The sequence below is a fragment of the Salmo salar genome, chromosome ssa03 (assembly GCF_905237065.1).
Source record: "Salmo salar chromosome ssa03, Ssal_v3.1, whole genome shotgun sequence".
NCBI classification, from domain to species: Eukaryota; Metazoa; Chordata; class Actinopteri; order Salmoniformes; family Salmonidae; genus Salmo; species Salmo salar.
In genome coordinates this window covers 57,694,158-57,708,126 of record NC_059444.1, presented here as the reverse complement: position 1 = coordinate 57,708,126, position 13,969 = coordinate 57,694,158, and the positions used below count along the sequence as shown (strand labels likewise).

Here is a 13,969-nt window from a genome sequence, read left to right as displayed (position 1 = left end):
AGTTCCCAAATATGCTGAGAACTTGTTGGCTGCTTTTCCTTTACTCTGCGGTCCAACTGATCCCAAAGCATCTCATTTGGGTTGAGGTTGGGTGATTGTGGAGGCCAGGTCATCTGATGCAGCACTCATTCACTCTCCTTCTTGGTCAAATATCCCTTACACAGCCTGGAGGTGTGTTAGGTCATTGTCCTGTTGAAAAACAAATGATAGTAGGACTAAGCGCAAACCAGCTGGGATGGCGTATCGCTGCAGAATGCTGTGGTAACCATGCTGGTTAAGTGTGCCTTGAATTCTAAATAAATCACAGAAAGTGTCACCAGCAAAGCACCATCCACCATGCTTCATGGTGGGAACCACACATGTGGAAATCATCCGTTCATCTACTCTGCGTCTCACAAAGACATGGCGGTTGGAACCAAAAATCTCAAATTTGGAGTCATCAGACCAAAGGACAGATTTCCACCGGTCTAACGTCCCTTGCTCATGTTTCTTTGCCCTAGCAAGTCTCCTCTTATTATTGGTTGCCTTTAGTAGGGGTTTCTTTGCAGCAATTCAACCATGATGTGTCGGTTACTTGAAGTCTGAATTTCTGAGGCTGGTAACTCTAATGAACTTATCTTCTGCTGTAGAGGTAACTTTCCTGGTCTTCCTTTCCTGCGGCGGTCCTCATGAGAGCCAGTTTCATCATAGCGCTTGATGGGTTTTGCGACTGCTGTTGAAGAAACTTTAAAAGTTTTAGAAATGTTCTGAATTGACTGACCTTCATGTCTTAAAGTAATGATGGACTGTCATTTGTCTTTGCTTATTTGAGATGTTCTTGCCTATATGGACTTGGTCTTTTACCAAATAGGGCTATCTTCTATACACCACCCCTACCTTGTCATAACACAATTGATTGGCTAATACGCATTTAGAATGAAAGAAATTCCACAAATTAACTTTTAATGAGGCACACCTGTTAATTGAAATGCATTCCAGGTGACTATCTCATAAAGCTGGTTGAGAGAATGCCAAGAGTGTGCAAAGCTTTCATCAAGGCAAAGGGTGGCTACTTTGAAGAACTTCAAATATAAAATATATTTTGATTTGTTTAAAACTTTTTTGGGTTACTGCATGATTCCATATGTGTTATTTCATAGGTTTGATGTATTCACTATTATTCTACAATGTAGAAAATAGTAAAAATAAAGAAAAAACCTTGAATGAGTAGGTGCGTCCAAACTTTTGACTGGTACTGTATATATTTTTATATAAACATGTGTTTATTTATTTTTTGGGACCAATCACAAGCCGGGCGCTGCCCCTAACACCCTAATGAGCGGGCCACTGCTGTCGTAGAATCAAAAACATCAAGCAACCACTGGTTACCAAAACATTACCCTTTGCAGTACCATATCTAGCCAGCAGTGGAGAAAACTATATGGATTCCATAGTGACAGGATGCCTGGCCACATTCCTCCAACATTTTCACCAATCAATCACAGTATAATAGTGCCTTCAGAAAGTATTCATATCCCTTGACTTATTCCACATTTTGTTGTGATACAGCCTGAATTCAAAATGGATTACATTTATTTTTCTCAGCCATCTACACACACAATACCCCATAATGACAAAGTGAAAACGTTTTAGAAATTGAAGCAAATTTATTGAAAATGAAATACCTCATTTACATAGGTATTCACACCCCTAAGTCAATACTTTGTAGAAGCCCGTTTGGTGGCAATTACAGCTTTGAGTCGTCTTGGGTATGTCTGCAACAGCTTTGCACATCTGGATTTGTGGATTTTCTCCCATTTTTCCTTGCAGATTTTCTCAAGCTCTGCTAAGTTAGACAGGGAGCAGCAGTGAATAGCAGTCTTCATGTCTTTCCACCGATTTTCAATAGGATTCAAGTCTAGGCTTTGGCTGGGCCACTCAAGGACTTTCACATTCTTGTTCTGAAGCCGTTCCAGCATTGCTGTGGCTGTATGCTTGGGGTCATTGCCCTGTTGGAACATACAAATTCCCCCCAGTCAAAGGTCTTTGCACTCTGAAGCAAGTTCTCATCAAGGATTGGCCTCTATTTAGCTCCATTCATTGTTCCCTTTATCCTTACCAGTCTCCCAGTCCCTGCAGCTGAAAAGTATCCTCCATAACATGATGCTGCCATCACCATGCTTAACAGTGGGGATGGTGTTAGACGGGTGATGAGCTGTGCCTGGTTTTACATTTTTGTCTCATCGGCCCACAGAATCACTTACCTTATGATCTCAGAGTCTTTCACATGCATTTTCGCAAACTCCAGGCGTGCTGTCATGTGCCTTTTTCTCAGGATTGGCTTCTGTCTGGCCACTCTCCCATAAAGCTCAGATTGGTGAAGTGCTGTAGAGATTGTTGTCCTTTTGGCGGGTTCTCCCATCTCAGCCAAGGAACTCTATAGTTCTGTCAGAGTGGCCAATGGGTTCCAAGTTACCTCCCTGACCAAGGTCGTTCTTGCCCTGTTGTTCAGTCTGGTCGGATGGCCAGCTCTAGGCAGAGTCTGGTTAGTTCCATATTTTTTCCACTTTCAAATGATGGAGACCACTGTGCTCTTGGAAACTTTCAACACTCTAGAAATTGTTTAATACCCTTCCACAGATATATGCCTCATCACAATTCTCGTAGATCTATGCACAGTTCCTTGGACTTCATGCTATAGTTTCTGCTCTGACATGCACTGTCAACTGTGGGACCTTATAGACAGGTGTGTTTCTCTAAATCATGTCCAAACAATGTAATTGGCCACAGCTGGACTCCAATCAAGTTGTAGTGACATCAAGGATGATCAAAGGAAATTGGATGCACTTGAGCTCTGTTTGGAGTTTCATAGCAAAGGGATGTGAACACTTATGTAAATGAGATCTTTCTGTGTTTCATTTTCACTTTGTCATTATGGGGTATTGTGCGTAGATCGGTGAGAAAATTATTCACATTTATTTTGAATTCAGTCTGTAACGCAACAAAATGTGGAATAAGTCAAGTTGGTATGAATACTTTTTGAAGGCACTGTAAATTAATTTGGCAAATTAGAGAAGTATTATAATAGTGCTTTGGTATATTGAGTTTAGAGAAACTGGTCCATATCAGCAGAATACTACTAGACTAAGCTATCCATGAAACACAACAAACACTCCCCTCATTTCCATCATTCTGAATATCAAAACACATAGCACCATATGAGTGTCTCTGAGCCTCACTACTTTCACCTTCTCAAAGCTGGTGAGACAAAATGCAAAAAGCCAAAGCTATGTGTGTACAGTACACAGAGTGAGTTAACATCCCTGAGAGAACACATCAAATACACTTTCCTTGCTTGGATAGAGCTGGAGGACAGTAGCTTTGCATGTAGGTAAATATTGTTGTCCGTATCTGGAGGCAGTAGGACATGTCTGAAAATAAGGGTCCGGTGATGATGGCATCTCCACGCTCAGCCAGCTGAAACGAAAACAGCAGCGTACACTGACACAAATCGCCTAGCGCTATTTGCATCATGATTTGCAAAAACACTTGGGCAGAGTCCTTTGGGCTGTGTTTCAAATGACACTCAATTCCCTATATTGTGCATTATGGGATCCTATGGAACCTGGCCAAAAGTAGTGGACTAAATAGGGAATAGGGCCCTGGTTAAAAAGCAGTGCACTAAATAGGGAATAGGGTGCCGTTTGGGACAGAGCCTTGGTCAATGCCAGATTGCAGCATCGGAGCACTTGAGGATAGGGGAGAGGATGATGCCACTGCCACTATGTAGAATCAACAGAGTCTGGCTGCAGTGACATTGCTAACAAAACAAGGCTTGTAGATTGTGATGTAATGATTATGATTTTAGCCGCCCATCTGCATCTGATGTATGATTCATGTCAGCTAACAAAACAACAGGGCACAGCCTGCTGTGTTTCTCTAATCAGACAAGTACCCAAGGGCAGCATAGAAGGCCACATTCAGAGCCAGAGTGTACACTGCAAATAACACAAGTGGGTGTTCCAAACCTCCTCAGATACATTTGCCCCCCTTTGGACTCACACTAGCCACGACACCAATACGACAAACCCAGGTCTCCTGTGTGCAACCAAACAGTGTTAACCTGCTAAGCTGAAGATCATGGAGTCAACATAAGTCTTCACAGGTCTCAAGCAAAGTTACTTATCATGTGAGCGTGGTGAACCAGACATAATGGTCTGGGAAAATGAAGAGGTTTTAGGGGCTATGCTTCAGCTGTAATATAATGTCTTACAGGAATTCCTGACTCATTCTTAAAGATTCCTCTTTACACTTAGGGCCTAAGTGTTCCTTATCTAGAATCAGCCCTGGAATCTTGCACTGAGCAGTAGACCCACTAAAGGGGGGGAAATGGTTTGGCTTTATGCAAGAGAATCATATTAAAAACTCAACATAAAGATGTTAAAGTAACTTTCTCCACTTTCAAACATTGCAGCTTTTTTTAAATCCACTGGGCTATCAATCCAATTATATTCATAATGTAGCCATATTTATTGTTTCTCTTTTCATTTGCTATTATCCTCCCTTATAAACCACTAATATAGCCTACTATTTTCATGATAGTGTTATTATGATTACAGGCTGTGAAATCAAATGGATTCTTTTATAATGTTCTCATAAAATGTTCTTGTTATCATTTCGAGTGGTACTACAAAGATATCTGTTCAGGAGCATAAAAGTTAAGACAAGCTGGAATGGGACGCTTAAAAAACGTCGCCAAGAAGAAGACATGGAAGTCCCTGAGTTATTGTTACCTCGTCGTACCGCTAGGTGGGTCCTACTGTTGTCATTACCATTTGCTTGTATGGCCGTATCTGTTCTGTTTGTTAGCAGTTTCTGTAAAGGGATTACATGCTGCGAAGTGTTAAGAAGGGGGCAATGATCAGAGCGTTAGATTCTAATCCCTGTTAACATTTGCATTTGAATTCATCTTTAGATGGATTAAGATTTCTTTCTCGGTGACCTTTTGTTAACCTCGCAGCTAACTGGTGATTTTGCCACAACAGTTTGTTTACAGCAGAAATGTAGCCTAATGTTCCCTCAATGGCCTATAAAAGTTTGCAATGTAAATGACTGATTGTGTTAAGGTAAATTATATGTTTATTATAAACTCACAAACGTTGATATATTGGAGAGCATATTAGCTGTTACATTTTTTTTTCAATAATCCCCAAAAGTATTTTCATAAATAAACGAACAGAAATGATCGAAGGAATTCGTAGCCTATGCATAGTCAGATGCGTCCGTGCGTTAAATCCCTCCAATAGGAAAATTGTCCATTCAATGTGAAAATACCAATAACAATTTCCATAGTTAAACGTGTTAAAACATTAATTAACATAGCTATTTTGTTTTATCTGGAGCGTAGCCTATTGCACAACGTGTAATGGTATTTGTAAATGATTGTAGGCTATTGCTTTTTATTTCATTCTACCTTTTTTTTTTTTATTGTTAACAATTGGTAGTGTTTATTGAAAGGTACCATGTAACAAATAGGCCTACCATAACCACAAACAAACACAGCCTAATGTGGGCAATTTCGTTTACACCTAGCTTTTAAAACGTTTTGCAGGCTGCTCATTGGTAGATTGAATAGCGTTTGGGCATTTTTATCTTTTCATTGCCAGTTTGAATAACTTTCAGAAATAAATTCGGATAAAAAAAGAAGTCATGTTTTATGTTAAAGTGAAGGATAGACATGTATGCATTTTTTCACTTTAATGCATGGCTAGTTTACTTTTTTTTTTCATAAGATTATTTTTAATGAAACAGACAACATCCCAGATTAGAGTTCACGTCTAACACAGTCGATAAAGAATATCATGTAATCCAGCCTATGTTTTGCATTGAATAAACAAAGATAAATTGTGAGTTACAAAAACATAGCTGTTTAGATTAAGAACAGCCGTTTTAAGAGTCAATAAAAGTATTAAGCTCTAGTTTAAAACTCCAATTGAAACAAGAAAATCAAGATAGCACATTATTTTATTGTTGTTATTAAGGCGTTACAACGCTCCTCAACTAATGACATGGGTCACTCGTCAAGGGCAGCGTGTTGTGTGTGTGAGGGGATGGTGGGGGTAAGCAGGTTGAGATGGGGTTTTCTCCTGAGAAATACCAGGCCTGGTTGACTTGCTTCCAATCAATGTTTTCTGAAGAAACATGCTGAGGTTAACCAAAATACTGAATTTTTCCGATATAGTCAATGACAAAATGATTGTAAACTGAGTAGACGACTAAACCTATAAAGACAGACTATATAATCCATTAATAATATTTAGAAAACTAGGACTACTTTGCAGTGAGGCAGCATATCGAATGACACTATGGGTTGGCTCTACTAAACCGATAAGTACATTTGAGGGGTGGTAACTAAAAGGTTGGTGTACTCTTAAGAGAGAAAAGATATCGCCAAGGTAAACAACGATCTACTTGGTTTGAACTTTTGGCCGCGCAATGCAACCATCCTGTTCTCATGGATGCGAGCCGAACAGTAAACATCCTGACAAGTAACAAATTACTGTGGGCGTTATATTGTTAGTCCCTCTCATCCACCATGTATCAACGAGCAAATATATTAGAGATTCTTCAGTCTCCCTCCTTTGAGCGTGGGCTGCTTCATGAACAGGCAGACTTTCTTACCTATTGTCACCACAATTAATAATTAGCCTTTGCCATTTCCTCTTTTTTTTCACCTCCTCCACCTACGCTTGTTAACCACTGGTCTAGACAACTCATTCATTACACTATTGATGGCGTCCTGGTTGTTGTGGAATGTGGATGACAAAATGTATCACATTTCAACATAAGTATAATGCCACTTAATATGCTCAGTAATTCTTTTTCTGCCTTCATAAACATAAAGTTATATTCAACACTTATGGAACTGTTACATACAAAGGACTCCTATCAGTGAAAGATATGACTTCTTTCTGCTGGTCTTTCTGCTACCAGAAGGCTTGCTGTCGGCCTAACCTCGTTTCTGTAATAGATCAGCTCATTGATTAAATTAGATAGGCCAATGCAGGCTCGGGACCGATCTGAAAACGATGGCGTCACTTCCAATCCGAGTGTTAAACAGATTTCAACCCCAAAACAGATATTGGGTTCTGTGGTGAGCCCTTTTCGCTTGGGCCAGAACTATCTAATGACATTATGCATTGCTCTTTGTGTAATGCGGGCCAGGCCATGGAATACAGTGGATTTTATGTATTTAGTTGTAACAATGAGAAAAGTGCATCCACCTCTCACCATAGCTCAAACCTCTGATAGGCCTAACCAAATGGACTTCTACACTTTTAAAGTAAGTATAGGGAATCCAATAATAGGGGAGAAACGAAATGGGGGGTTAGCGAATTTCCAACTCTTTCTTTATTTCATTCTCTGCCGGTTCGGGAGAGGTTTCTTCAGAGGGGTTTGACATATACGTGCTGTTATCAGATTGATGGGCTGGTTTGATTGAAGTGGCTTTGTCATGCAAATGTCAGCCGCGTGATCGATGATCGCGGTGCGCTGACAAACTTCTGGAGGTCCCCATCACCATTGGCGCCCTGACGGCTCACGTGACCAGCAGCTGAGGTAAAAAATAAAAAAAAAGTGTTATAGGGAATCCCAGGGTGACTTCTCCAGGAGGTGAGCGCTTCTTTTTTTCTCTTCCACATGACATACCGAGAGGTTGCAGGGTAGGAGGAATCCCCCGAAACGCAGGTTGATCCTCCGTCATCAATTTGCGCATGGAGAATTCCAAAATGAACTCTTTCTTAGAGTACTCAATTTGTAGCCGTGGACCGAACGCCTACTCACCCAAGTCCGGATACCACCACTTGGACCAAGGCTTCCCGGTCCCTTTTCCTTCGGGCTCCGGCACAACAAGTGATAACGGTGATGGACGGCTTTACGTGGCGGGCAGCGCCCAGGCAGTGGTGGCCCAACATCAGCACCAGAGCAGTAGCTACGCGCATCATCATCAGCCCCAGTCGCATCATGCCAACATGGTCCTTCCATATGGCAGTACAGGGACTGCGGGATACGGGACGGAAGCGTGCGCAAACCCGGACTATGGACACCCACAATACTTTATCAACGAGCAGGACGGGATGTACTATCAATCAACGGGCCTTTCCGCCTCCAATGTAGGCCCCAACTACGGCTCCCTGGCCGGGGCATACTGCGGGGCGCAGGGGGCTGTCCCCGCAGCACAGTACCAGCACCACGGCTGCGAGGGCCAGGACCACCAGCGGGGTTATTTGCAGAGCACCTATGTTGACATTTCGGCCTCTCAGGAGAGGGAGAAGGACGCAGAGCAAACACCACAAGGAAAGACTTTCGACTGGATGAAAGTCAAGAGGAACCCCCCTAAAACAGGTGAGATGGGAGAGTTCAAAGAAAAATCACACTGACCCATGCACGAAATCGAAACGTTCTTGTCAGATAAGGTAATTCAAAGTTCATTACAAGTCCACCAGGTGACCCAAACATGTCGACCCACCATTCAGGTAGGCTAATGGACGTGGTATGCAAATGCACATGCACTCTCCAGCCCCATAAGAGACATGACTGAGGATAGTGTTGCCTCACTCCGCTATCTCTGATCCACAACATATGGGGATTTCTCAGCACCATTCCGGGTCATAGCGGTATCTCTGACCAGACATGCCTCTGGTAGATTTGCTTGATGTGTTGTTATTTTCTCCCCGTCTAATCAGTCTTTGCACTAATGCATCGAGCAGACGTGCTTTCTTACGCCCTAGGAAGTGACCCAACTCTGTTATCTTGAATTTGTCCCAGTTCTCGTTTCAGTTGGCCTCCATTGTATTCCCCAGCCTTTCCTTCCTCGCCATGCTTGGCCCGTCTGAATTGAGTGCACCGACCCACGTTTTAACACGTATCATATGCGTTTATATCTCCCCCAACGTGGGGTAGCTTTATTTCATTCTTCAGGAGTGAGTAATGGGAAAAGAAGTAGGAGGTTGAGTCTGTGAACTTACCTATATACAGTAGTCAACAGTTTGGGACTTGAAATGGTTGGGTGCGTAATTGATGAACCCTTTAGAATGACATTATCCAATCTTCATTCCAAGTAAATATTTTAATCATTAAGAATGATTTATGCGGTATTGGTGTCAAATCACACCTTTTTTTTTCTTTAGGAGCTTAAAAATTTAACAATGGACTGGTGAATTGAAATTAATATGACTTCGAATATGGGACAATTTTGATATTTTACACATACAATTTCCATATTTTAGGCATACAATCTATTCCAGATTCTAATGCGTTTCTCCCCTCTTTCTTTCTTTCTCTCTTTTTTCCCCAGCTAAAGTGGCTGACTATGGAATGGGACCTCAGAACACCATCCGCACCAACTTTACAACCAAACAGCTGACCGAGCTCGAAAAGGAGTTCCACTTCAGCAAGTACTTGACGCGGGCCAGGCGCGTGGAAATCGCCGCCACCCTCGAGCTCAACGAAACGCAGGTGAAAATCTGGTTCCAGAACCGCAGGATGAAACAGAAGAAGCGCGAGAAAGAGGGCCTGGCCTCAGCCTCGAGCACGGGTTCCTCCAAGGACCTGGAAGACAACTCGGACCATTCCAGCTCCATATCTCCTGGCGCGTCTCCCAGCTCGGAGACCTAATGGACCAAATAAACTGCAACTTGCAGACACTGAACTTCAAAGTGATGAACTCGAATGAGAAGAACAAGTGAATTGATTGATAATAAGTCAAAACATTCCTATTATTGCTTGAAAAGACTATTCCACTCGTTATGCAACACGTCTGTAAGAGGAGTTTGTTTTGTATATGATTTAAACTCAAATAATGACTTCGAAACGCACACTTCGAGGGAGAAAAAACGAGGTGACAAAAGCACAACTGTGGATGATGTGCGCAACATCTTTCTAGACTAGACGTTTCTTTCCACCCCACAAAATCTGTTTGGATGTAAAGGGTCGTAAATCTTCATACCCACGACTATTGGAGTGATGCACTTTTGCATGTTTACAAATCTCAAAGCGAGCCTTATAATAATGTTTATACAGGGAGCCTCTTGGCAAAACATAGTATTGTTGAATTTATTTCTATTTTGTAGTGTTTTTAAAAAAAAATGTATTTCTTCTTATTTGTATAGAGGTTTTGACATGAAACAACTTTACCGTCAGTAAGTTAGGTAGAAAGGGTTCACGTGTTACTGACTCTTTGCACTATAGAATTACAGGGTATTACTCTACACGGGAAGTAGTGTGTGTGAGATTTGGCGGATGTTCTTTAATTGAAATATACAGTGAAATTACTAATTTAAACACGAGCGGGTGGATTACCCAATGCTATTCACTCTAGTAATGTTAACATATGTCTGTATAGTCTATTGTTATTGTCTAAATAGCAGACGTGAACTAAACCTATACAGGGAATGGTTCACGCAGATGACGTTGTCCAAAATGACGAATGATGATTAGAGGGAGTATTTATATTATTAAATGGCCAGAGGATAGAAAACGTTTATCATGTCATACAACTAAAAGGAAAGTTTATTGCAACTTTTAACACCTGCCTGAGTGAAACCAACTCGACAATTTACTTTTGAATTGGGCCTTTTTGGATTAATAGGCTGTAACTTTTCCAGGATGGAGTCAAACGTTTTGATAATAGGCTAGTGTCTTGCGAAAAACAGGGTATTCTGAAGTTAGTTTTATTTACTACGGTTAGGCCTACATTTCTATTTCAAGGCAATAGGAGTGAATTGTATTATTTGTATGTGCAGATCGACTGAGTTGTATTAGTTAATGTCTGTTTTACATGTTTTTGGAAAGGATTTCAATCAATGCTGGTTCATCTCTGTCTACCTCAAATAAAAATAAGATATTGCAGATTTTGTTGTTAGTTTTATTATAATTCATGGTAGTTAACGTGCATTTAGAATTTTTCTTAATGAATATATTGATTGTAAAAAAAAAAGTTTATTCCATAAGGCCTATGCAAATACGCAGCATGAACCAGGGCATAAAGTAGCCTATAGCCTATTTGTTGCCATGGTCGATTCCTTTTGAATGAGTTTTGTCCCAAAATATGTGATAGCTAGTACATCACACAAGTGACATACAGGGAAAGTATTTCAATGGTATTACTGCGTACAGTAAGCCTACCCTTGGTTTGACCCCCGTGGAATTTTACGAAACTAGCCCTACAAGCCCAACAGTGTTGCCCTGCACGCTGCATGGGGTGGGGAATGTTGCGGTGCATTCCAGGTGGCTCGCGCTGACCTTTATTACCTATGGACGCCTCTGGAATATCTAAACATACTCTCCCCTCCTCAAGTCGCTCTCCACCTCACACTCTCCGTATAGGCTCAAAACAAACATTCTCTGAAACTTACCCTTGATGGTTTGGAGAGGTAAACTCACGAGAAAAGAAAATGCATTCTTTAGCGAGCGGTGTTGTTTGTCCATGTTCAGGCCTATCAAGGTCTCATCAACAGCTATGACAATGCTGTCCCCATGCATGACCCCATAGCAGGTGAAGACTAAACAGAGTACAACTGGGAATAAAATAGTCATATACAGGCGTATACGGCCAACCTAGATGTACTTACAACGCCATTAGCCCACGGCAAGACTGTTCACCAAACAATATTCTGATAATAAGCCAGGTATGATAATTAGGCCTACATAGAACACAATAGATGCTATTTAAATTATTAGTACCATGCAGGTATATCACAATATTGTGTTAATACAGACCACTATATTTGTAATGAAAAAAAACGTTCAAAAGTTGTATTAGTTACCATGTTTGGCTATTTTCAACACTGAACTTTGATTAGCGGGTACATTTGAATAGGAATGTGGAGGTTCTTTTTTGACGGTGTGTCAAGCTCAATCACCAGCTCGTCTCTGCCACTGGGGTTTGGTGAAAGGCTGCTGTCTATCCCCCCCCCCCCCACACACACACACACACACACACACAGTAGTAGCCCTAAAACGAGCCGCTGCTTCCACTTCACCTATTAAACAATGACTTATCAACTGATAAGACTTACACCTATATCTGCTGATGGTGGGAGTTTTATTTGACAGTTGCTGAGCTTCTTTCGCGGTTGATAACTATAACACTCAACAGCATGGTTCTTTGTGGACATAGTGTATTTATATTGTTTCTTAATCAATGACATTAGTATACTAGTCATTCCGCAAAATAGGTGACGTGGGAGTTTTTATAGACAACGCACCAACTATTGCTTTTAATGTACACTTTTAGAGAGGCCATAAACGTTGTTATAGTGTGAAGAGTAACATCACAATAACTTACAATAAAGGACAAACTCCATTGTAATATATACATTATAATGCAACATAAAATCGTGCATGGTAGTACTGTGGATCCACACAGTGGCAATGACGTGGCCTTGTGACCATCTGGGGTGCAGTTGGTGTTAGTTTCAAACCTGCTGTTTGGGCGTTCGGCCTGTGCCCCCCCTGCACTCCCTCTGCAGAGCTTTGATCCTGCCGCTGATCCCCGCAGTGGCGTGCACATCGTCACAGAATGACGAAGACGCTATAGGCCCACTATGGTATACCGAGTTGTCCAAACAGGCCGTTGTATAGGCCGTGGGTCTCCAACAGGTAGCTCGCAGCCCACCTATGAGTAGCTCACCAAACAATTCTGAAAGTACATGCAATTTTCACGTGTTTCACCAGAAACGGTCATAAACAAATCTCACAAGTATCAGAAACCGCAAGCTCTCAGTTATGATCTAATCAACATTGACATTATCCCACTCCTGGTTAGCCACTATTGGGTTAAAAAGCCAAACCTAACACAATATCTGCTAATTCATTTCCAACAATAATGCCCATGTCTGTCTGTGTGATGCGCGGTAGTCTATCACTGTAGCCGATATGATAACCGTGTTCTGGGTTGACAGAAATACTCTCCCGAAAACCTTCTCAAATATAACTCCAAAGTAGGCTTACCTGGCAGAAGTATATCATTTGTATCTATTATTTGTTATTTGCAAACTTTCCCATTAAATGAGCAGCAGCAGTACAGAACCATAGCTAGACAGGCACATTAGATGGCACATTCCCCACTAGCTAGATACACAATTAAAGGGCAAGATGCGCTTAAGGGGGAATTAAACAACTAATTCAACATTGGTTCGTTTTCTTCCACACCAAAATAAAAAAGGTCTTCAGATGTGATTTAAGCGTTGACATGGACTCAGAACATCCTGTTCCGTTGTTTCTCTATGAACAATTGTCATTTTGAGAGTGAAAAAACAAAATCAATCTCAGACCAAAGATAAATAAAACGGAGAAAACATAATTCATTCATTTAGAGTTGTTTATTAACCATTATTTTACCATATAGAGTTGAAGTCGGAAGTTTACATGCTCCTTAGCCAAATACATTTAAACTCAGTTTTTCCCAATTTCTGTGAAGTTAGGATCACCACTTCATTTTAAGAATGTGAAATGTCAGAATAATAGTAGAGAGAATGATTTATTTCAGCTTTTATTTCTTTCATCACATTCCCAGTGGGTCAGAAATGTACATAGACTCAATAAATATTTGGTAGCATTGCTGTTAAATTGTTTAACTTGGGTCAAACATTTTGGGTAGCCTTCCACAAGCTTCCCACAATAAGTTGGGTGAATTTTGTCCCATTCCTCCTGATAGAGCTGGTGTAACTGAGTCAGGTTTGTAGGCCTCCTTGCTCGCACAGGCTTTTTCAGTTCTGCCCATAGGATTGAGGTCAGGGCTTTGTGATGGCCACTCCAATACCTTGACTTGTCCTTAAGCCATTTTGCCACAACTTTGGAAGTATGCTTGGGGTCATTGTCCATTTGGAAGACCCATTTGAGACCAAGCTTTAACTTCCTGACTGATGTCTTGAGATGTTGCTTCAATATATCCACATAATTTTCCGCCTCATGATGCCATCTATTTTGT

The 13,969-nt window shown here is 41.2% G+C and overlaps 1 protein-coding gene across 1 annotated transcript; it reads left to right on the top strand.

The window, feature by feature from the left end:
- Positions 1–7,383: 7,383 nt before the first annotated feature.
- On the top strand, positions 7,384–9,991 carry hoxb1aa (homeobox protein HoxB1aa). The gene is given in 2 exon segments (NM_001139577.1): positions 7,384–8,382; positions 9,335–9,991. Coding segments are annotated over 2 exon segments (936 nt in total). The 5' UTR covers positions 7,384–7,766; the 3' UTR covers positions 9,655–9,991.
- Positions 9,992–13,969: the final 3,978 nt, after the last annotated feature.